General features: G+C 23.1%; 3 protein-coding genes across 3 annotated transcripts; all 3 read left to right on the top strand.

Moving 5' to 3' along the window:
* Window positions 1–64: 64 nt before the first annotated feature.
* On the top strand, window positions 65–14,993 carry LOC122509379 (tetratricopeptide repeat protein 21B-like). Its single transcript, XM_043623392.1, has 9 exons — window positions 65–2,211; window positions 4,358–4,671; window positions 5,003–5,337; window positions 7,999–8,206; window positions 8,289–9,944; window positions 11,209–11,363; window positions 11,508–11,695; window positions 14,783–14,830; window positions 14,910–14,993. The coding sequence occupies exons 1-5, from the start codon at window positions 65–67 to the stop codon at window positions 9,233–9,235; spliced, it is 3,951 nt and encodes a 1,316-aa protein (XP_043479327.1). The 3' UTR covers window positions 9,236–9,944; window positions 11,209–11,363; window positions 11,508–11,695; window positions 14,783–14,830; window positions 14,910–14,993.
* Window positions 11,602–18,139, top strand: LOC122509546 (synaptic vesicle glycoprotein 2B-like). The gene is made up of 11 exons (XM_043623713.1): window positions 11,602–11,632; window positions 14,783–14,830; window positions 14,970–15,071; window positions 15,440–15,602; window positions 16,016–16,137; window positions 16,248–16,486; window positions 16,713–16,766; window positions 16,818–17,048; window positions 17,266–17,410; window positions 17,604–17,763; window positions 18,076–18,139. Exons 1-11 carry the CDS (start codon window positions 11,602–11,604, stop codon window positions 18,137–18,139), a joined length of 1,359 nt encoding a protein of 452 aa, XP_043479648.1.
* Window positions 18,140–18,606: 467 nt separating this feature from the next.
* Window positions 18,607–25,460, top strand: LOC122509382 (synaptic vesicle glycoprotein 2B-like). Its single transcript, XM_043623400.1, has 13 exons — window positions 18,607–18,660; window positions 18,802–18,849; window positions 18,940–18,993; window positions 19,095–19,142; window positions 19,233–19,394; window positions 19,742–19,907; window positions 20,473–20,594; window positions 20,695–20,933; window positions 21,284–21,622; window positions 22,831–22,975; window positions 24,407–24,566; window positions 25,080–25,207; window positions 25,336–25,460. The coding sequence occupies exons 1-13, from the start codon at window positions 18,657–18,659 to the stop codon at window positions 25,368–25,370; spliced, it is 1,650 nt and encodes a 549-aa protein (XP_043479335.1). The 5' UTR covers window positions 18,607–18,656; the 3' UTR covers window positions 25,371–25,460.
* The last annotated feature ends 23 nt before the right edge of the window (window positions 25,461–25,483 follow it).

Raw genomic sequence — 25,483 nt, 5'->3', positions numbered from 1 at the left:
GGTTTTTGGTTGCCACCTTTTGAAAAACTTTGAAACATAGTAATTTTAGAAGATCAAAGTAAAAATGGATGAATTAGAGTACGAGAGTTTAATTCAATGGTCATGTCGACAGTGTTATTACAACGGAATGCTGTCTCATGCGAGACAAGCATGCGAATCGTATCCATCAAGTGATCGCTTGAAAATACTCCTCGCCTTGGCACTTCATTTAACGAATCAGGAACGCGAAGCCTTGAAGGAAGTTTCGGGAATTATCCTCCATGGGGAATTTAGTCTCCCTGCTCTACTTGTCCAGAGTTTGATTCACAAATCCAGTGGAAATGTCGATCGAACAACTGTAGCTCAAATAGATGCAAAAATACGCGAGGATCGAAGGAAAGCATCTCCTTCCGCACTATCTCTAGCAGCGATGATTCTCCTCTTGATTCGTCGTCCAGAGAAGGCGAAAGAATACGCCGATCGGGCATTCAAGCAAGATTCATCGGATTCAAATGTTTTGATATCGAAAGGCTGGACGGATCTTCATCTCAATACTCAGAGTACTTTTGGAAGATCGACAAATTTTTTCGAAACAATTCTCAAATCAAACAGCAAACATTTGAACGCTCTTTTGGGTTGTGCAAAATTCAAGGAATATCACGACGATCATTCAGGTGCAATTGCAATTTTAAATGCGTTAATCGTTCGTTATCCAAAGTACAGTTTTCCACTTGTTGAGAAAATGTTGAATCAACTTGCCATGAAGGAATGGGAACAAGTCCTTGAGACTGCGAATAGAATTCAATCAATCGATAACAATAGTCTCGATGCAATGAAGGCAAAAACATTTCTTGCCCTCTGCCGTGATGGTGATTATTCAGAGGGAGTGAAATACATTCAGCAATTATTTCGAAATATGGTAATAATTGAAACGAAAAATGTTGATCTCGTTAATGATAATATTCAACTATTCTCACGAATATCAGGTCGTGATAAGGAATTACTGACGGAATTATTTCGAATAACGGAAAAAATGGCACATCAAAATACACAGAGTGGTGAATTAATGGTCGAATTGGGAAATCTCTGTATTCTATTGGGTAAAGTTAAAGACGCAGAGCGATGGTATCAAAATACGGTACGAATCGATGAGTCTTCGTTCACCGCTCTGACAGGTTTGGCAAACTGTCAATTACTTGACACATCATCAACTGCCAAGGAATTAGCAAGTCAACAAGTCGATTTTCTCATGGAACTACAATCCCATTCGCCAACTCCCGAAATTCTCTTTATGTCGGCAAAATTATCAAATACAAATCCAAATAAAGCTTTGAAGAATTTAGACGCGGCGGCGATAATTTTGGGGAAAAATTGCGAAGGACTTCCCTATGGTTACGAGTATTTGAAGAAATTAAATTGTGATCTCTGTCTCGAGATAGTTAACGAGCATTTACTCCATTCCCCGGGCGGTGCTTCGAATGACTTGGAGAAGAGCCCCAAAGTGAATAATAAATCGGATCTAAATAATCCATGTTTGGCAATTTTGGAAAAGGTCACTGAAGCGTGTCCTGGTCTCGGCAATGCTTTGCTAATGTTGGGAAAAATTAAAATGCAAAATGGCGACTACGAAGGTGCTTTAACGTCTCTAAAGAAATTATTGGACATTGTCGAGCCAACAAATGCCACTGGTCATTTATTGATGGCACAAATTTTGGTACACCGAGGACAATATCAATTGGCCTCACAAACATTGGAGGTGGGTTTGAGTTATAATTTTAAAGTGAGAGACAATCCGAATTATCACATGATCCTTGGTATAATAGCAAAGGAAAATGGTGATCTCGAGGCGTGTATTCAAAATTTTCGCACGGCAATGACTTTTGCTGGAATGAAAAATACCGAAAAGAATACTGTTCCAATTCCGATTTCAATATCCGATAGGGCTACATTATTTACCGAATTAATTTTCGCTTATATAAAGATGAGAAATTTCCGCGAAGCATTGCTATTGATTGAGGAGGCGGAATTGAAACTTAAAGCTACTGCCGAGGAAGGTAGACTTATTATAGCGAAAGCGGAACTTAATTTAGAAATGGGAGATATTGATAAGGCACTGAATTTACTGTCCAAAGTTTTGCCTGGCGAACCGTATTATTTGCAGGCTCACATTAAATTGGCTGAGATTCACTTGAAATACAGAAAGGACCGCGATGCTTTCGCTAAATGTTTCAGGTAAATTTTCAAAATAGTTAATAAAAGAAACAAATAATCAATAAATTGTTTCCTAGAGTTCTGAACGAATAGTTATTTATCCTTCAGAATAAAATTTATAATTATAATAATATATTATTATAATAATTATTAATATATTAATTAAATTATTAATAATAATAATTATAAAGTGTTAAATATTTAATTTAGTTTCTTTTTTATTGTAATAAGTAATTTATGAAAATATTTTCTATTAAATAACCGTTGTATTCCGGTAATCTGTTCACAGTTTGAAGTTAATTGCTATTTACTTTTTTGTTTCCTAACTTTTTGAACGTTTAAAATTTTAAAATTAATTTACTGAAAATCATGCGCATTGAATTCTTGTAAAGTATTCATCAAAAAATTTGAAAATAATCGAATTTCATGGAGAATTCAATTATTTTCAATAATTGCAATAAAATTCTCTAGTAAATTTATAAAAAATAAAAATCTTCGTAAAAAATTCAATTTTTTTTATATAAATAATAAAATTCTTATCAGAATTTCACTTATTTTCAATACAAATTTAATTGATTTCTTCGAAAATTTCAATTATTTTTAAAATCTTGTAAAAATTCTCCGAGAAAATTCAATTATTTTAAAAAAACAATTGAATTTTTCACAGGAGTTCAATTATTTAAAAAAAACTTTTAATAAAATTCAATTCAAGAATTCAATTATTTTCATAAAAAATAAAATTCAATTCCGAGAATTAAATTATTTTCATAAAAAATAAAGTTCAATTCAAGAATTAAATTATTTTCATAAAAAATAAAATTCAATTCCTAGAATTCAATTATTTTCATAAAAAATTCAATTCAAGAATTAAATTATTTTCATAAAAAATAAAATTCAATTCCTAGAATTCAATTATTTTCATAAAAAATAAAATTCAATTCAAGAATTCAATTATTTTCATAAAAAATAAAATTCAATTCCTAGAATTCAATTATTTTCATAAAAAATAAAATTTAATTCAAGAATTCAATTATTTTCATTAAAAATAAAATTTAATTTAAGAATTCAATTATTTTCAGAAATAATTAAATTGTCGATGTACTGAAAAAAACTGAATTCTTGTAAAGTATTTATTAAAAAAATTTGAAAATAATTCAATTAATTTCAAGAATTTTATGAACTTTTTTTTAATAATTGAATTCTTTTCAGAAAATGGAATTGAAAGTGTATTGAAAATAATTTAATTTTTGTCAAGATTTTTATTAAAATTCTTTAAAGTAATTGAATTGTTTTGAAGAATTTATTTCAATTTTCTTAAAAATAATGAATTTTTTTAAAAATAATTTTTACTTGAAATTTTAAATATAATTGAATTTTAATGAGAATTTCTTTCAAGTTTTTAAAATAATCGTGTTTATTATTAATTGTAATTAACGATTTTCCTATTAAATTATATTAAAATTATTAATAGAAACTTAAATTCTTTTAAAGAATTTTATTACAGTTTTTGTAAATAATTACATTTTTTTTTAAGAATTTCATTAAATTTCGTAAAAATAATGTAATTTTTTAAAATAATTTTAATTGAAAATTTAGAAAATAATTGAAATTTACAAAGAATTTTATTAAAAACTTTTGAGAACAATTGAATTGTTTAGAAAAATTTTATTACAATTTTTAAAAATAATTGAACTTGTTAGAGAAATTTTATTAAAATTATCTTGAATATAATTGAATTTTTTCCTAGAAATTTTATTAAAAATTGTATTGAAAATAATTGAAATTCTCAGAAGAATTTTATTATTAACAAAAATAATTGAATTCTTGCCAAGAATTTTACAATTTATAAAAATAATTTTTTTTAAGAATTTTATTAGAATTGTTGAAAATAATTGAATTTAAATAATATTTTAAAAAATAATTTTATTCTTTCGAGAAATTTTATCAAAATTGTATTAAAAATAATTTTCTATTAAATTTCATAAATTAATGATTGCAATAAAAATTGAAAACTTAAGCGTTGCATTTAGAAACTTAATAACTAATTTTCTTGATAGTGACGCAAAATTATTGTAATAATTTAATTTGAAGAAATAAATAAATTAATTTAATATAAATTAATATAATTAATTAAATAATAAAGTTAATTATTATATATCGTTTTCAGAGATCTGGTGGAAAATTGTCCTGGTTCAGAAACTTACAGCATGCTGGGTGATGCTTACATTGCAATTCAGGAACCGGAAAGAGCAATCGAAGCTTATGAACAGTCATTAAGAAGCAATGCGAGCGATAAGAATTTAGCTCGAAAAATGGGAAAAGCTTTAGTGAAAACTCATCAATACGAAAAAGCTATCGAATACTATGAGAGAATCATAAAACAAAAAGAATTCGGAGATTTGAAACTCGACATGGCTGAACTGTTTATGAAATTGAAGATGTACGAGAAGGCAGAAACGAGACTCCTACAGGAATTACGAAGTAACTGTTAAAAAGAATCTTAAATACATTTCCAAACGGAAAAATTTATCATTTCAGTTTAAAAATTCTATCCATAAATAATATCCATAACTACTAAAAACAAATATTTGTTTTTAGTAGTTTCATTAGTATTTTCTAGTTGTTTATTTAGTAATTTTTAGTAGTTTTTAGTATTTACTAGATGTTTATTTAGTATTTTTTAGTAGTTTATTTAGTAGTTCTCAGTACTTTTTTAGTCGTTTACTTTTTTAATTTTTAAAGTTTTTCAAACTCTGTTGTAAATTTGAATTCAAAATTTTCTTTCAAGCTTAATAGTTAATTGTTATTGCAGTTGGTTCTTCAGGTTCGGATCCCCAAGATCTGGAGATTCGAGGAAAACAATTATTGTTACTGGCTAAAGTTCGTGAAAGGAGTGGAAACATAAAAGGAGCACTTTCCACACTAAAGGATGCGAAAGATAATCAAAATAAATACGCTCTGCGAGCTGCTACGTCAAGCGATACGGCAATTCGTAAGCAAACTTTAACGCAGATTTGTTTATACATTGCTGATCATGCAACAACTTTGAGGGAATTCGATCAAGCAATTGATTATTACAAGGAGGCCTTAAGTTACAAACCTAATGATATCACTGCTCTATTGTCGCTCGCCAAACTTTATATGCAAGTGAGTAAAATATAAATTTTACTTCAATTTAAAAAAAAATTAATTTTATTTAAATTTAAATAAAAGAATTTAGAGAATAAATATTTATTTACTCTTTTTATTTAAATTAGCATCTTTTTTATTTTTTTGTTTCTTAATTTTTTAAATATAATTTTTCTCTTTAAATGTTTTGATGATTAAATAATAACAAAAAATTAATGAAACTAAATTGTTTTGAATTGAAAATGAAAATTTAATTTGGAAATTTAAATTAACATTCGATTAATGTTATTTTCCTGGTTATTTATGTTACAAGAAAAACTGGAGAAATTTAATTAATATTGTATTAAAAATAATTTAATTCCTAAAAAGAATTTTTAAAAAATTTTTTTTTAAAAATTGAATACTTTCCTAGAATTTTATTAGAACTGTATCGAAAATAATTGACTTTTATCAACGTATTTTATTAAAATTTTTAAAAAAAATTGAATTCTATTGAGAATTTTTATTAAAATTGTTATAGAAAATATATGAAATCCTGTGAAAAAATTATTAAAATTTTTGTAAATAATTGAATTATTTCAAAGAATTCTATAGAAATGGTTGAAAATAATTAAATTCTTTAGACGAATTTAAAAAAATTGAATTGTAAATTATTGATTTGCTGTGAAGAATTTTATTATTTTTTAAAATAATTTAATTCCTGCAAAGAATTTTATTATTTAGGAAAAAAATTGAATTCCTGCAAAAAATTCAATTAAAATTTTACTTATTGAAAATAATTAAATCCTGTCAAGAACTTTATTATTTAGGAAAAAAATTGAATTCTTGCAAAAAATCCAATTAAAATTTTGGAAAATAATTTAATTCTCTTAACGAATTCAATTAAAATTTTACCTATTAAAAATAATTCAATCCTGTCAAGAATTTTATTATTTAGTAAAAAAAATTGAATTCTTGCAAAAAATTCAATTAAAATTTTAGAAAATAATTAAATTCTCTCAAAGAATTCAATTAAAATTTTACCTATTGAAAATAATTAAATCCTGTCAAGAATATTATTATTTAGGAAAAAATTGAATTCTTGACAAAAATTCAATTAAAATTTTGGAAACTAATTTAATTCTTTCAAAGAATTCAATTAAAATTGTATTGAAAACAATTAAATCCTGTCAAGAATTTTATTATTTAGGAAAAAAATTGAATTCTTGCAAAAAATTCAATTAAAATTTTGGAAAATAATTGAATTCTATCAAAGAATTCAATTTAAATTGTATTGAGAATAATTAAATTACTGCAAAAAAAAATTTGAAATTTCGCAAAAAATTCCATTAAAATTTTTTAAAATAATTGAATTCTTTCAAAGAATTCAATTAAAATTGTACTGAAAATAATTGTATTCCTGCGAAGAATTTTCTTATTTATAAAAAATTTGAATTCTTTCACTAAATTTCATTAAAATTTAGGAAAATAATTGAATTCTCCCGAAGAATTCAATTAAAATTGTATTGAAAATAATTGAATTCTTTCAAAAATGTTATTAACATTTTCAAAAATAATTTAAATCTTTCGCGAAATTTTAATAACATTATTGAAAATAATTCAATTGTTTCGAATAATATTAACAAAATTTTTGAAAATAATTGAATTTTTCCGGGGATTTAAAAAAAAAATTATATTGTGAATTATTGATTTGCTGTGAAGAATTTTATTAATATATGAAAATAATTGTTATTTATGAAAAAATTTTAATTCTTTTGAAGAATTTTATTAAAATGTTTAGAAATAATTGGATTCTTTCGAAAAATTTTATTAAAATTTGTTATTAAAACTATTTGAGTTCCTGTGAAGAATTTAATTATTTATAAAAATAATTAAATTCTTGCGAGCAATTTTATTAAAATTTTTTAAAATAATTACAGTTCTAAGAAGAAATTTATTATTTTTAAAATAATTGAATTCTTGTGATGAATATTGTTATTTATGAAAACAATTAAATTTTACAAAGAATTTTATTAAAATGCCTCAAAATAATTGAATTTTTGGGAATAATTTTGTTATTTATCGGCATATTTAAATTCTTCCGAAGAATTATTTAAGTAAATAATTAAATTCTTGGGAAGAATTTAATTAAAATCTAAAAAAATAATTGAATTATTTGTAAAAAATGTAATTAAAATTGTATTTAAAATAATTGATTTCTTTCGAACAATTTTATTAAAGTATTTGAAAATAATTGAATTCCTGTAAAAACTTCTAATATTTTTGTAAATAATTGAATTCTTCCAAAGAATTTTAAAAAAACAATATTATTTTAAAAAATTGATTTTTTCGAGGAATTGAAATCAAATTTTTAAGAATAATTACATTTTTTGAGCAATTCCTGTAAAATTGTATTAAAAATAATTGAAATCCTGCGATGAATTTTATTATTTATGAACATAATTGAATAGTTGCTAAGAATTTTATTAAAATTTTCAAAAATAATTAAATTCTTGTAAAGAATTAAAAAACTTTTTGAAAATAATTAATAATAGTTATAATGAATTTATTAATTAGTTAATTAATAAGTTAATTTTAATTTTCAGTCTATAATTATTGAAAAATTGAACTTGATATTTGATTATAAAAAATTTTCTAATTTGCTTAATAGTAAAAAATTGATTTATTTTATTTTCGAAGGTGAACAATTTGGACAAGTGCGAACAAACTTGTATGACTCTTCTAAAAGCCGATTCAAACAACGAAGCAGCTTCAGTAATGATGGCTGATTTAGCATTTAGAAAAGTGGATTTTGAAACTGCTGCGGTTTACTTTCGTCAACTTCTCCTTCAAAGGCCAACTTATTGGACAGCATTGGCGAGATTAATTGAAGTTTCAAGAAGAACAGGTGAAGGAAAAATTTATTTTCTCCACCATTTTATACACACTGCTTGTGTATAAAATTTCAATAATGTAAAAATAATTTTTAGGTAACATGGACGATCTGGAAGAGTGGGTCTCGCGAGCGGAAAAATCGATGGATCCCCTAAAGCAGGAAGCTGGCTATTATTATTGTAATGGTCTATTAAATTGGCGAATTGGGAAATTAAATACAGCTCTAAGAAATTTTAATGCAGCACGACGAGATCCCGAATGGGGTCAGCAGGCTATTTACAATATGATCGAAATCTGTCTCGATCCAGACGACGATTCGCCATTATTGAATGAAGCCTTCAATGACGAGGACGAGGAGTATGAAGACGCAAGGACAATGGCTTTAAAAACAGCTCAACGTTTATTGAATGAACTCTTTCCCACTGGCAGTCCACACGAATCTTTAACTCATCGTCTTTTGGGTAATTTTTTCCTTCTCGCCACTAAACAGAAATACAATATCGAAAAGGCTTTACACGATTGTACATCGATGGCGAGTGATGATTCTCTTCGCGATCATGTGGGTCCGGCATTGGGTTTAGCAATGGCTCATATTCTTCTGAAACAAACGCCGCGAGCGAGAAATCATTTGAAACGTGTCAGCAAGAATGTATGGACTTTTGAGGATGCTGAATATTTGGAACGTTGCTGGTTACTTTTGGCCGATATTTATGTTCAATCGAATAAATACGATTTGTCGAAGGAATTATTGAGACGAGCTTTGCAGCATAATGCGACTTGTATCAGGGCGCATGAATTGTCGGGTTTTATTGCGGAGAAGGAGCAAAATTATCGTGAAGCTGCGGCACGTTATGCTCAAGCATGGAAATTCGGAGGGAAATCAAAACTCTCAATGGGATGTAAATTGGCGTATTGTAATTTAAAAAGTAAATTGTACGCCGATGCAGTTGACGCATGTAATGAGGTGTTGAAACAAAGTCCCGATTATCCGAGAATCAAGAAGGATATTTTGGAGAAGGCTATCAATAATCTAAGGACGTAATTTGATCTATATTTTAGAAATCGTTTGTGATAGTTTTAAGTCCGTCCATTGAGATTCACTCATCGATTTTTATTTCAATAGTGAAAGATTGAAAGCAATAGTAAAAGATTGAAAAAAATACTGAAAGACTGAAAAAAAATAGTGAAAGATTTAAGAATGAATTTAATGAAAATATTTTTAATATTTTTAATAAACAAAAATTTACACTCGAAACCTTGTTAAATAAAATAATTATAAAATTACATATAGAATTAGTACGATTAGTACGTAAAATCTTGATGATTACATAATAAGTAGAAGAATCTTCTCTAATTAATTAATGAATTAATTAATTACTCTTTCTAAAGATTTAATTTTTAGAGAACAATTCTGATTTTAAACGGAAATAACCAGTGATTGAAATTAATTACCAATATTTTGCAATTAAAAATATTGGAGTTTACGATTAACGCATGGATTTATAAAGAAACGGTCTTTCAAGCTGATTGAAACAAATTGAAAATTTTAACAAGTCTAAGAAATGAGAAATTCTATTCCACGAATTTTAAATCATCAGCTCATCATTTACTCGTTCTTTAATAAATCATCTAATTTATGATCAAGTTTTTGGCTTTAATTAGAAAATTATCACTTAAGTATCAAGTGACATAGACTTTTTTAAATAATCTTATAATTGAAATTACCTCATGAGTTCACCACTATTTAAAAGGTAAAGTTTTTACTTATATATTTCACATTTTTGTTTTTTCTGTTTTTTTTTTACAATTTCCTCTACTTTGAATTCGCTAATACTAAAAATCAAAAGACTATTCTCAAAAATTATAATCAAATTCTTTCAAACGATTCAATTATTTTCAAAAAATATTCGAAATTCAATAATTTTTAATGTCTAGTATTTTCATGAAATTTAGCAAGAGAATTAAATTATTTTTTTATAAAAATTGATAAAATTCAATTATTTTCAAAAAATAATAAAATTTCCACAGGAATTCAATTAATTTAGAATAACATTTTCATAAAAATTTTTGAAAAAATTAATTATTTAACAAAATTGTCATACAATTCTTCACAATAATTCAATTACTTTCACTAATAATAAAATTTGTCATGAAAATTAAATTAAAAAAAAAAAATTTTTGATAAAATTCTAAAGCAAAAATTCAATTATTTTTATAAATAAATAAATAATAAAACTCATCGAAGAATTTCAATTATTTTTAATACAATTTTACAGGATTTGCTCCAAAAATGTAATTATTCTTAAAAATTTGCTTTCAATTCCTCTAAAACAATTATTTAAAATAATGTTTTTTTTAAATTCTTTGGAAAAATTCAATTATTTACAAGAATATTAGAATTTTTCCCAGGAATTCAATTATTTTCAAATACTTTAACAAAATTGTTCGAAAGAAATCAATTATTTTAAATACAATTTTAATTACATTTTTTACAAATAATTCAATTATTCTTTTAGATTTTAATAAAATTCTTCCCAAGAATTTAAGTATTTACATAAAATGATTCTTCGGAAGAATTTAATTATTAAAGATAATTAACAAAATTATTCCCAAAAATTCAATTATTTTGAGTCATTTTAATAAAATTCTTTGCAAAATTCAATTGTTTTCATAAATAACAATATTCATCACAAGAATTCAATAATTTTAAAAATAATAAATTTCTTCTTAGAAATATAATTATTTAAAAAAAATTTTAATAAAATTGTTCGCAAGAGTTCAATTATTTTCATAAATAATAAAATGCTTTTTAGGAATTCAATTATTTTCAAAAACGCCGAATGATTTTTAAAAATCAGAATATTTTGCAAAAATAATTTTGAAGTTGTCAAGATCACGAAATGTAAAGAATTTTATGAAATTACTTTTGTTGTAAAAAATTTATAATAATATTATTAATTATTATTATATATGATTATTTGAATTGAAAATTAATGTTTCATTTGTTTCTTTCAGGCGGAGGAAATCGATAGACTTGCCGAGAAAAAAACGTGAAAGTCATTACTATAAGAAATATAGCAGCGATTTTAATTCATGAATATGCAAAATCAATAGCAATGAAAAATACTACAAGTCTGGCATTAATATTTTCGAGAATTGGAGCAACTCAGGTAATAAATATTGAATTTATCGATAAACATTTCTTCCATCAGTGAAAATTAAATTATAAATAATTTTTAATAGAAAATTCAAATTTAAAAACTCTATTCAAAATAAAATTATTTCAAATTTCTAATTTCAAATTTTCTTTTCAGTATTAGATTATTCAACAAGTAATGAAAAATATTCGCTCTGACCGATCGCAGTAAAATTTTATTCAGAGGTACATTCAATGAGAAATGGACTTTAATGGGAGTTTATTCGGAGAGTTCAGCTGGAGGTTTGACTGGGAATATTTTTCATATTTTTCGTTTACTGTGAAAATGGAACTTAAAAAATTAAGGTAGATAAATAATTTCTTGTTATTTTGAAATTTTAATATTTACGCAGATGACAAATAGAGGAAAACAATATTTGAAAAACAATATTTAAAAACAATATTTGAAAACAATATTTGAAATTAAAATATTAAACAATTATTATACAAATTACCAAATATTTTATTTTCCAATATAAATTTTTAAATAAATTCTGATTTGAAATTTAAAATTTTTACTTAAGTATATAATTAATCATCTCTTCTTTTTTTTCGAAAATTTTAATAAATCTCTTTGCAAGAATTTAATTATTAACAAAAACTCTAATAAAATAGTTTATAAGAATTTAATTATTTTCTAAAAGTTTTTAATCAAATGTTTATTTTCAATTATCAACAAACACGAGTACATATTTTAAAAACATGAAAGAAATTCTTTATAAAATTCAATTGTTTTTCAAAATTCAAAATTTTCAATCAAAATAATTTTATTATTAATAAAATGGAAATCGAATCGTCAAATATTTCAGTTTTAAATAAAAAATATAACGAATATAGTAAATTTCACCGAGTGATAGTCTGTGCAGAAGGACAATAATAATAATTAATAAAAACAGTGGAATTCAGTCATTTACGTACATATTTAAATGACTTGCATTTATTAATAAATCTAAGTTATCTAACACTATTTAAAAATTAATGTATTTTTACGTCACTTTAAATACTAATTAACTTTTTCTTAATGAAACAAAATTTAAATATAAAAAAAAGTTTTAATTTTTTGAAGTTAGAAAAAATTCTTCGGAATATTTTATTTTTGTTAATAATCATTAATTAATAAGAATTGACAAAAAATAATTTTTTTTTATAATCCTTCTTTTATCTCTATAAAACGACAAATAATCTTTTGGCAAAATTAATTCCCATCGAAGTGAAAGGCGCATTCTGTATTTGACACGAAATTCCAAATTTAGTACCATTTTTGTTAAGGTCTAATTATTTTCTTCATAAATACTAATTTTTAAAGTTAAATTAATTAAATGAAATAAAAATGATAAATGAAGAAATAAATTATTAGAACCAAACAAAAGTAAACATTGAATATGTAGGCTAATTCTGTTTATAAGTATCATTATTATTTTAAATTGTTTTTTTTTCTTTTATATTTCAAATTAAATAAAGTGCATATGGCAAAATGACACTAATTACTATTGATTACTATTAATTTATATTTTTAAAAAATTTTTAAATCTATTTAAAAAAAAATTTTAATTTTCTTTCATTAAGATGCAAATTTATCTAAAGTTATATTTTCAAATTAAAAGAAATTTATGAATTCAAAAAATTTAAAGCTTCTTGTTTGCTTGCTTTTAATTATGATGAATTTTTAAAAATTTACAATACTTCCCTATTTTTATTATTTACAAAGTGATTAAAGACTATAAAGAATACAAATATTTTATTTTTTTTTTTTTTTGATAATGTGACGTATTTTATCATTAGATTTTGATTGTCTGTTTAATTGTCTGTATAAATTCAAATTTTTAATTTGAGGTCTTTGTGCTTTGAAATTAGTTCCTAATTATCTTTAAATCAATAGAAAGAGATACGATAATTAAAAATAACGTTCTTTTAAAAAAAAAGAGAAAAAGATAAAAAATAGAAATTGGTTAATTTTAATTTTAATGTTTTATTTATTTTTTTTCTTGCATTTTTCGTAGTATTATTCCTTTTTGGCATTTTTATTTAACAAATTATTTTGTGAACAATTAGTATATATTTTCTGCGTAGATAATGTCGTGTAAATTTATTAGATACTTAAAGATAGCATGAAAAGAAATGAATCACCCATTTACAAATAACATTGCTAATTTAATGCTTTATTAAATTTTCCACCGCGTTGAAAATTAGATTTTCCGATGATAATTTAATTTCAATTTTTAATCATTATTATTGTTATTGTCTACCGCAGTGTTTATAACATGCAATTTAAGTAATTTCAACTTATTATTAAAGACAAAATCTAATTTAGACTTTTAGATATTTAATTGCTAATTTGTTTAATTAATCTAATTAATTGCTAAATAATTTTCACTATTTTCTCTGATAAAATTAATATTTTGCAATCTATTTTTTTCTATTATTTGTTACTATTATCTTTTTACTATTATTTATTATTTTTTTTTTATTTCCCAAGTAAATAGGTATATATCTATTTCTTGTTTCTTTTATTCTGTATTAAGTAAAATTTGTTTTGCTTTTAAAATTGCATATTTTTTGTCTCGATTTATTTACCAGCAACATGAATCATTCTTCTCTCATTCATAAGTTTATTCATATGATGCTTTTTAATCGATTCACAATGAAGATTGATTTTCTTCAGTAAAATAGAAAATTTTTCCTAGGAATTGTTTATTCATGAAAAAGTCGTCGACTAGTACTTTATTAAATAAAATTTTTATTTTCATTTTGAATATAAAACGAAAAATAAAATTGTTTTGAAAATTATTTATTTTGTCGGACGAAGTGCTGGAAATATCAATCAAAAATTTCTTTTTTGGAAAATTTTTTTTAATTCAATGAGTAAGTATAAAACTTGTTAAATAATTTGTCAATTAATTTATCAAATTTTTGTCAAATATAAAATTTTATATGAATTTATTTATAAAGAAAAATGTATTCCAATTTATTGAAATGAGTTTGAAATTCACATTTATTAATACTTTTTTTGCTAGGATCTTATTACTATATAAGTGTTTCTGAACTATCTTGATATTTTTTTCTATTTATTTCAAAGCATATATATAATTAATGAGAAGGTCTCTTTATAATGTGTAATTAATTATTTAATAATATATCATTTTTATTTACTCACTAATTCATTATTGTGGTTACGTTTACGATTTCCTAGTTTTTTTTCTTTTCATTTTACTAGACAATTATTTGTTTTTACTTATTATCAGGAAAATAATGGTGGAAAAAAATACGTTCTTCAAATTATAAAAATACAAATTTATTTAAATAAAAATTTATTCATTTTTTTTTTTTTTATTTATCCATGTTTTTTTATGAAATAAATTTTTTTCCGATTTAATAATTATTTGATTTTTACAGAAGACCAAACACAAGAGAGTGTTATACAACATGCAATCGATAATACAGGTGAGAAATAGAAAAATAATATAATAAACAAAATAAATAATAATAAAGAAAATTAATATATCTTTTTCTTTTTTTCTAGGATTTGGAAAATTTAATTTAAAAATTGCAATTCTTGGGGCTGCGATTTATACAAATGCAGTTATTAATATTCTCAGCGTTGGCTTTATTTTGCCGGCTGCAGTTTGTGATTTTCAAATGACAACTATCGATAAAGGACGAATAGCGATTGCTCATGTGGTTGGTATGTCAATTTTTTATCCTAATAATAACGATAATAATTAGTAAAAATAAAAATAAGAAAATTAAAACTATGAAAAAAAATGTGGGACTAACTGTGCTGGGGACAAATTTCTTTGTGAATTTAATTCCGGAAAAATTCAAATCCATTAAAAATAAAAATATTTTCGAGAAAATTATTATACACTGAAATGAAAAATAATGTAAAATAAAAGTTAAGAATTAATTTTTTTTTTAATATAGAAGATAGTTTTTTAAATTAAATAAAAATTTAAAGGAGTAACAAAAAAAGTTATCGTTCATTTGATTGTTCGAAATTTTAGGACCATTTATTTATTAGCTTATAAATTTTCCGTTCAATTTTTTTTTCAGGATCCTGCATTGGTTCGATTGTTTGGGGCTTTTTGGCAGATTTAAAAGGTCGCAGAATAGCATTAATGTTCGCATTGTTTATTCAAGGAAACGCGGAATTATTAATTTCTCTAGTTTCCAATTATTATGGAGTTGTTTTTTTCAAATTTCTAAGCGGTTTTGCGTGAGTATTTTTCATATTTTGATTTAAAATTTATTTTTTACAATGGATTTTTTGTATTAAACAATTTTTATTTGAATTATTTTCTTTTTTTTTTTGAGGGTAAAAATTTTACAAAATTTGGAAAATTAGATTCTAGTTAATTAAATAATTAAATTCCGATTAAAAATTGAAAATTAAAATATTCTTTCTAAAATTAAATTGAAAATTAAAATATTATTTTTAAAACTGAATTCAAAATTAAAATATTATTTTTAAAACTGAATTGAAAATTAATATATTCATTTTAAAATTTAATTGAAAATTAGAATATTTTTAAAACTTAATTGAAAACTAAAATATTATCTTTAAAATTGAATTGAAATTTAAAATTGAATTGAAAATTAGAATATTAAAGAAATGGTTTTTATTTTCAGAGTAATCGGAGAAATGTCTATTTTATTTCCGTATGTGGGCGAATTTCAACCGTTGAAATATCAAAAGAGAATTTTGTCATTATTGAGCTTTATTATGGTCACTGGAATAATTGCCGTGCCTCGTAAGTGCGTAAAATTGTTTAAAAAACAAAAATTCATATTATTAGAAATTATAAACTATGTTTTTTTTAAAAATACGCTTTCAAATCTAATTTTTAATTACTTACTTCAGTTTTGGCCTGGGCTATCATTCCTCTTCAATTTGTATATCAAAGTCATTATTTCTTCTTTCGATCATGGAATCTATTTCTCGTTGCCTGTGCAATTCCAGCCGAAATTCTTGGAATTCGTCTCATCTTCTGTGCTGAGACTCCAAAATATTTGTCAGAATCCGGACAAACTGAAAAATTAATGAGAGTTTTAACTGATATGTACTGGGAAAATGCTGGTGGATCGGCCGAAGAATATATTGTAATAATTTTATTCTAGTAATTTTATTTTTTAAATTTTATTTTTCAATTTTATTCTTAAAATTTATTTTTAATTTTACTTTAAAAACTTTATTTTTAAATTCCAATTTTAAATTCTATTTTTAAATCTTATTTTTAAATTCTATTTAAAAATTTTTATTGTTAATAAATTAATTTTGTACTTTTAGTAAATTTATGTTGCAAAAAATTTCGTTTTTTTGTTTCAGGTAAACTTGACAAATAGTAAACATCCGGGAATAAGAGAATTCATCAATGACGCTGTAACTAAATCATCTCCTGAGAATGAGAAAATTTCCAAACAAAATTTGAAGGCAATATTAAATGATTTCAAAAATCAAGGAGAAGCTGCCTTTAAAGCTCCATATTTGAAGAGATTAATAATTCTCTGCATTTGTTTTTTCTGCATTGCATCTTCATTTTATACACTGCTTACTTGGTATCCGGAGTTATTTCATAGATTTTCATCATTTGAGGCTCAATATCCAAATCAAACGGCGAGCGTTTGTTCAGTATCGAGTAAAACTTCAACTAACCTTCTTTTGGTATGAATATTAATGCAGTTTATAGATTTAAACAACTAATAATAATAAATAATAATTATTAATAATTATTAATATAATTATTATTTATTAGGAAAGGAATTATTTCCTTAATTTACAAATTATCTTCTATATTAGTTTATTAATAATTATTATGCAATTATCCTTTTTTTCCACTTTCACTTTTCAATTTCACTTTTTTTTCAACAATATTTTCTAGAATAATGCCTCTATTTCTTCAAATTGTCACCGAGAAATTGACACTAGCGTTTATATGAACGCATTGTTTCAAGGAATCGCTTGTTTAGTACCAAATTTTCTAGTTCTCGTTTTGGTTGACAAACTTGGATTTAAATTTCTTGCTGGTAAATATAATTCTTAATAAATTAAAAAATTACATATAATTTTTGGAGAATTAAAAATTTTTGATTTATAATTATTATAATTATGTGGAAAATTTGAGATATTTATTTGAAAAATTGTAAATATTTGTTTGAAAGAATTTAAATATTTATAGAAAAAATTTTGTATATTTATATTCTGTTTTCTTTTTTGCAGTGTCACTAACAGGATTAAGTATCCTAACAACATTTGGTTTATATTTCGCAAATTCCTATCTACAAAATGTGATACTCTCTTGCATTTATCTGGCAGTTATGTCATCAGTTTCTGGTGTCATGTATTCTTTTCTTGTCCTACTCTTCCCCACAAATATCAGGTAAATAATAAATAAATATTAAAATAAATTTTATTGTATTTTTTGAAAATAAAATTTTATTAAAACCAAAATAAAACAGAATAATTTTCTTTCAGAGTATTTGCTTCAACCATGTCAGTATTTTTTAGTCGTATAGGAACTATTTTTGGTAACGTAATTTTCACATATCTGATCGACGAACACTGTACCATCTTAATTGCAATTGTTCTCCTTCAATTATTTGGTAAGACACCGATAAGTTATTATAAGTTAAAGTTCAACCTGATATTAAAATAATGAAATATTTAATGATTTTTTTCTCTTATATTCTAGTGGCAGCTGGATTATTTATAATACTCAGGAAATGAAATTAAATGATCAACTTTTTGATAAGTAAATCATAATTATCTATTAAGTAATAATTCTTATGAAAAAAAAATACATTTTAGTTATGAAACTAAAATCTATATTGGTAGTAGTATCAATAGTTGATAGTATTAATATACTATTAAATAAATATGTATTAAAGATATAATGTACAAAGTTGGTTAATTATACATTAAGTAAAAAAATATTAGTTTCCAATTACAATATCGTGACTTTAATTATTTAAAATAATACATATTACAATGTTCTTCATTTTAGACTAATACTAATCGTTGATAAGTTTATAAAATCATTAGATGTTTAGAAACATTTTTTCACTGCCTAGCAGCGAAGAATGTTAAGTAGTGGTTGTAAATAATTTTCAAATAATAAATTTTTATAATAGCAAAAAAAAGAGATGTAAATCATACTGTTCAATTTTTTTTCTCTAATAGTAATAAATTTGAAAATTTTTTAAATTCATTATGATTTACACACAAAAAGTGATTAAAAATTTGGATTTTTTTTCTTTATAAGAATGAATAAAAATGGGTAAGTATGGTGTGAAATAAATATTTAACTTTATTTTTGATCTATTTTTATAGAAAATTTATTGAAAAAATTTTTATTGAATAATTAAAACTGTTTTTTCTAATTTTCATTCGTTTGCTTCATTTTTTCTTTTTTTAACAGAAAGACGAATACCAGAGATTTTCCATCAACTGGATATTAAATTGAGTGGTAATTATCTGACAGAAATTCTAGTTATTTCTATTCATCTGATGGAGATAAATGTTTTGATTTAATAGATTCTTTTTTAATGATCATTAGAAAAACCTGGAATAAATCAAGAGATTATTGTTCACGATGATACTGAAGGATCTGGTAATTAGTCAAAATAATAATAATTAAAAATATTCGATTTTATTTAGTTTAATTTAATATATTTTATCGAAAAGTAATTCAATTTTCAAATTCTTTTCCAGAAAGGGGAATTTCAATTCTTGTTGTTGAAGAGGCTGTGGAAAATATTGGTAATTGACACTATTTATTGGTTTTAGATATTAATTTTGTTAAATTCGTTAAATTAATTTCTCAAATTTTTATCAATTTTCTTTTTACAGGATTTGGGAAATTTAACTTGAAGATTACACTTATCGGAATTTTAATACACACGAATGTGATGCTAAATCTTTTAAATTTGGGATATATTTTGTCATCTACGGTTTGTGATTTCAAAATGACAACTACGAAGAAGGGGATTTTAGCCGTGGCACCCACTGTAGGTACTAATAAAGTTATTGTTTAAATTTCGAATTTTTGTAAATTGAATTCAAATAATATTTTCTATATTTTTGATTTTATTGAAATTTAATTTTATATATTTTCGATTTTAAATCAAAAAGTTCGAAAATAAAACTATTTATATAAAAAAAATTTAGCCAATTAATATAAATACAAGAGAATATAAATAAAATTTTATTTTCTATTATTTATTTATTTATTTCAATTTCATTTTCAAATCTACTAAAAATAAAAATTCCAAAAAATAGAAAAATGATTTTAATTATAATTATTGAATTATTTTATCGAAATAGTATTTTGCTGAATATTTTAATTTTTATACTTTCAGGTACCTGTTTAGGAGCTTTATGTTGGGGATTTATAACAAATTCGAAAGGATCCAAATTATCTTTAATATTCGTGTTATTTCTTCATGGCGGCACTGAAATTTGTCTTTCACTATTCGTGTACAATTACTGGTTCTTTTTATTCTTTAAAATAATCAGCGGCTTTGCGTAAGTATTTTTGTGACTTCGATTTACTAATTACGATTATCATTATTTTTAGTTTTATTATTTTTATTATTTATTTATTTTTATTATTTTTAGTATTTATTCATTTTTATTTTTATTATTTTTCGTTTCTTTGTATTTTTAATATTTTTATCATTTTTATCATTTTTATTTCCTATACACCGAAAAAAAGAATTTATTTGATTCAAATAACCGATCCCTTGTCTATTATTATCAATTGAATATTTACTTGAATCAAATAATTTTTGTTTAAATAAAAAAATAGTGAACAAAATAAAAAAAAAATTTTTTTAATTCGATCAAATAATGAAACTAAGAAAAAAAAATTTAATCCAAAAATTTCACTAGTTGAAGTAAATTAATTGATTTAGATAAAAGTTTTTCAATTCGAGTATAAATATTTATTTGCTAGTAGAAAACTAACTGAACAAAAGTTTATTTGATTCAAATTACCGATTAGATAATTTCTAATCTGAATCAAATTTTTTTTCAGTGTATTATTAATAAGTTTTGAGGAAAATTGATAAACAAATTTTTTTTTTTATAGCGCAATGGGGGCAATAAATTCCATATATACGTACGTTGGACACTTTCAACCATCGAGTCATGAAAAAATAATTTTCGCCTGCTTGAGTTTTGTCTATGCAATTGCCTTAATGATTTTGCCACGTAAGAAAATTTATTAATTACATAATTTGAAAATAGTGAAATCGAAAATAATTTTTCATTTAATGCTCATATTTTAAATTTAATTTTCTGAATTTTCAAGTTTTAGCTTGGGCGATTATTCCTTTGAGATTTGAATTCAGAATGGGTAATTTCTTCTTTGGATCTTGGAAATTATTTGTATTAGTGACTGCAGTGCCTCTTAATTTTTTCGCAATTCTACTTATTTTCATGCCTGAAACTCCGCAATATTTTGCGAAAATTGGCCATTATAAAGAATTATTAAACGTTCTCACGCGAATGTATCAGGAAAATCATGGAGGTTCCTCTGAGGACTACATTGCAAGTGAAAATAAATTTTACGGAATTATTATATTTTTATATAATTTACATTTATTTTTAATTTTCTATTTTTTTATTTTCTTTTTTAATTTTTTTTTTATTTTCAGTTTTTTTAAGTTTATTTGTAATTTATATTTATTTATTAAAAATTCCCTTTGAGGAACATTTGTTTTTTATTTATTACATTTATTTTTAATTTTCTATTTTTTAATTTTCTTTTTTAATTTTTTTTTTATTTTCAGTTTTTTAAGTTTATTTGTAATTTATATTTATTTATTAAAAATTGCCTTTGAGTGACGTTTGTAATTTTCTATTTTGAATATTGTAATAATATTTTTCTCTTTTTGCAGAAATTTTTACTACATTCTGGAAATGCTGCCATGGTGGATTTGGTAAATCGTTGCCAATATTATTCGACGTTTACAGGAATGTCTAAAAAAGATGAGGATTTAAATTATATGCTAAATTGTGTTAAAGGACAAGGAGAAAATGTTTTAAAAGCGCCGTATTTACGAAGATTGATAATACTCTCAATAGCCATGTTTTGCGTATCTTCAGCAACATATTCACTGACCACATGGTTTCCTGAAATTATCCATAGATTTTCTCAATATGAAAAGTTGAATAAAAATGGAACGGTTGATGACTGTAATAGTATTTCGAAAAGTAGACACACTTTCTTTGATGAGGTTTGCATAAAACAATTTTTTTAGTTTACAAAAAAAAATTCTTTTTATTATTGTCGATAAAAATTATTATTATTATTACATAATTAACAAAATTAATTTATAACACAAACAAAATCTTCTATATTATTAATAATCGTAGTATTCTTGATAAAAGAATTTTATTAAAAAATTTGAGAATAATTGAAATTCTTCGAGGAATTTTATTGTTTATAAAAATAATTGAATTTTTGCAAAGAATTTTATCAAAAAATTTGAGAATAATTGAAATTCTTTTGAAGAATTTCTTTCAATTTATTTTAAATAATGGAGTTTCTTTAATAATTTTAATTGAAAATTTTTACAGTAATTGAATTTTATGAACAATTTCTTTCAAGTTTTTAAAATAATCGTGTTTGTTAATAATTGAAATTCAACAATCAAAATATTGAATTCTATTAAAATTTTTAGAAAATAATTAACATTTTTTTAGAATTATATATTACAATTTTCTAAAATAATTCTAATAAAAGTTTTTAAAAATTGAATTGATTCGAAAGATTTATGAAAATTTTAGAAAATAATTGAATTTTTGCAAATATTTTACTATATTTAAAAAGAATAATTGAATTGTGAAAGATTTATTAAATTTTTAAAAAATAATTGAATTCTTTCATGAAATTTTATTAAAAATTTTTAAAAAATTGGATTCTTTTACGAAATATTTTAAAAATTATATTAAAAATAATTGAATTGATTCGAAGGATTTTTAAAAATTTTAGAAAATAATTGAATTCTTATGAAAAATTTTATAACGAATTAAAAAAAAATTGAATTATTTCGTGAAATTTTTATTAAAATTAAAAAAAAATTGAATTTTAGCAAAAAATTTTACTATTTATAAAAATAATTGAATTCTTCCGAAGAATGTTATTGTTTATGAAAATAATTGAATTCTTGCGAAGAATTATATTTTAAAATTTTGATAATGAAATTATTCAAAAATTTATAATTGAAAATTGAAAATTTTTACACTGGCGCGCGTAACATTTGCTAGTATATTAAATTTTACAAAAAAATTTTTTTGCATTATTTTCGCGAAAATAATATTCAACACTTAATAGATTTTACTTATATTCTATTTTATTTATATACTTTTATATTTTTACTTTAGTTTATTTTAATAATGAAATTTGAAAATTGTGAATTTTTAGTAAAATTTTTTTCATCAGAATGGAATTTTCCACGCTGCTTCTTGCAACCAGACAATAGACACGAGCGTCTATCGTACTTCATTTTTAATGGGTCTTTCGGTAGTATTTCCTAATCTCTTGTATCTTTATTTTGTCGACAAATTTGGCTTCCGATTTATTGTAGGTAAGTCTATCGAAAAATATTTTTAGTTTTTTAAAATTTCAATGTAGGGGAACATAGTCTAGGTCGGCCACCTTTTTGACTTTTGTTTATAACTTTTTTTTAAAAATGAATTTGGACAATTGAAGTATATGGTTGGAAAGTCCTGTTTAATAGGAACATTTTTTCTGTACAAAGTAAATTGACAGGTTTAAAAATGAAAAAGTTATAAAGATTTAAAAAAAAAAAAATTTGTAGTCCAGGTTGGCCATTACAGTCAAGGTCGGCCATGTTTAAAATTCAAAGGGCATTAATCGTTAAAAAATAAAATAACATGTTTGGAGTTACGGAAAATTGATTCTTTATTGTTTACAGTTTGTAACTTAATGAAATAACAAAATAATAACAATAAACAATATAAAAAAATAAATATAAATAAAAAAAAGTTTTGCACTAAAATATTAATAAAATTAAATAAAAATATTAATAAGATGATCAATTATATTATGAGTTATACAGAATTGCAGTTTTTGCAAATGAAGTAGCTCGTCCTCAACTTTGCGCATTTTAAACACATAGTGGCCGACCTTGACAGTAAGTAACATTACCGAATTGTTGTAAACAAAAAGAAATACGTTTCGGGATTCGATTTTTTACTTTGTTTTCCTTTCAACCATGAGTCCCACAAATTTTCTGCATACTTGCCTTGACGATTCAATTTGTTTTTTATCTTTTATTAATGGTTTTTCACATTATGCACAAAACTTTTTTTGAGCTTTTTTTGTACCGACGTCACAGAAAACACAATTTTCGATTTTCCGAAAATGTAATTGAACAAAAAGTTAGGTTTCACTAAGACAAGCTTCGACAAAAATGCGCGTAGGTGGCGCTAGTGAACTTGACAAAAAAACGCGAGTGGCCTACCTAGACAGTAGGCCAACCTTGACTACATTCCCCTACATAATTCAAATAATTTTTTCCATTTTTTTACAATTTTTTTTTCAATTTTTATTAAAATTGCAATTTTATTTATAATCTCTATTAGAATTACTATTTTATTTTCAAATTCTAGCATAATTTCTATTTTATTTACAATTTTCAGTAGAATTCCTTTTTTATTTATAATTTTCAGTATAACTTTTATTTTATTTTAATTTTTCGTATAATTTCTTTCTAATTTTAATTTTAATTTTTATTATAATTTTTATTTTATTTAGAATTTTGGAATTATTTTCGTTTCATTTACAATTTTTATTACAATTTCTATTTTATTTAGAAATTTTGAGATTATTTTTACTTTATTTATAATAATTTTTATTGCAATTGTCATTTTTATTTTAAATTATGGAATTATTTTTCTTCTATTATCACACAATTATTTATTAAATTTCTATCTTATTTATTATTCTGTACAGTTATAATCTTATTTAAATAATTGTGTAAAATTTGTTTCAGGTGTGTATTTCTGTGTCGGCCTCCTGGGAACTTTAAGTTTATTTTTTATTAATTCCTTCACTCAAAGTATAATACTGGCATGTATTTTTAAAGCAGTGATGTGCACCACTTTAAGCATTTTATTTCAATTTAACGCTGAACTTTTTCCTGACGATATTAGGTATTTCATTTTTATTTTTATTGACTTTATTAAAAACTAATTTTCCTACTTATATTCATTTCTTATTTATTTTTTTTTTTTAAGTATATTTTTTAAATTTATTTATTATTTACTTTTTTAACTGTTGAGTTTATTTTTATTTATTTTGCTTCCACGTGGAGGAAGGTTTTTTTATTTATTAATATTTCTTTTTATTTATTTTTTACTTTTTAATTTCCATAATTATTGATTCAGTGAAAGAAATTATGGTCTGACTATAAATTGTCATTTCTACTAGTAATCATTTAGCTTTTGTTTATGATAATTGTAATAATTTATAAATACTAACGGAAGAAAAAGTTAATAAAAAAACCAAAAAAAAAAAAGAATGGAATTATTGAAAGAAGAATAAATAGAAATTATTTTTAATATCTTGCATTTCTCCGGCAATTACTTTCCAAATTTTTTTTTCTTTTTCTTTTTTAAATTATAAGTTTTTATTTTCTTTTTTATAATAATTGAAATATTTTTCAGACTTTTCACCGGTTCCATAGCCTCATTCTGCAGTCGTTTGGGAATTATTTTTGGAAATGGATTATTCGCCCATCTAATTGATGAATACTGCACTGGTTTAATTGTCGTTGCAGCCTTGCAATTATCATGTGAGACATTTAAATTTACTTATTGGAAAATAATTGGATTTTATATTCTATGATTTATTTTTGATAATATTGAAATTTCAAAAGTAAAATATTTGACAAAAAATCTAAATCAATGTTTTTGTTTTCAGTGGCTATTATTTTATGTGTCACACTGCGAGCCTGAGACTGAGAGTAAAATGAAATTGCACTATTTATTGGACAATATTAACAATGAAAGTGTATTTAAATAAATATATTATTTATTTAAATTTAATTCATTTCACTTATTACAAAAAT

Source organism: Leptopilina heterotoma, unplaced genomic scaffold (assembly GCF_015476425.1).
Source record: "Leptopilina heterotoma isolate Lh14 unplaced genomic scaffold, ASM1547642v1 Lhet_60, whole genome shotgun sequence".
NCBI classification, from domain to species: domain Eukaryota; kingdom Metazoa; phylum Arthropoda; class Insecta; order Hymenoptera; family Figitidae; genus Leptopilina; species Leptopilina heterotoma.
This window is presented reverse-complemented; position numbering and strand designations above follow the sequence as displayed.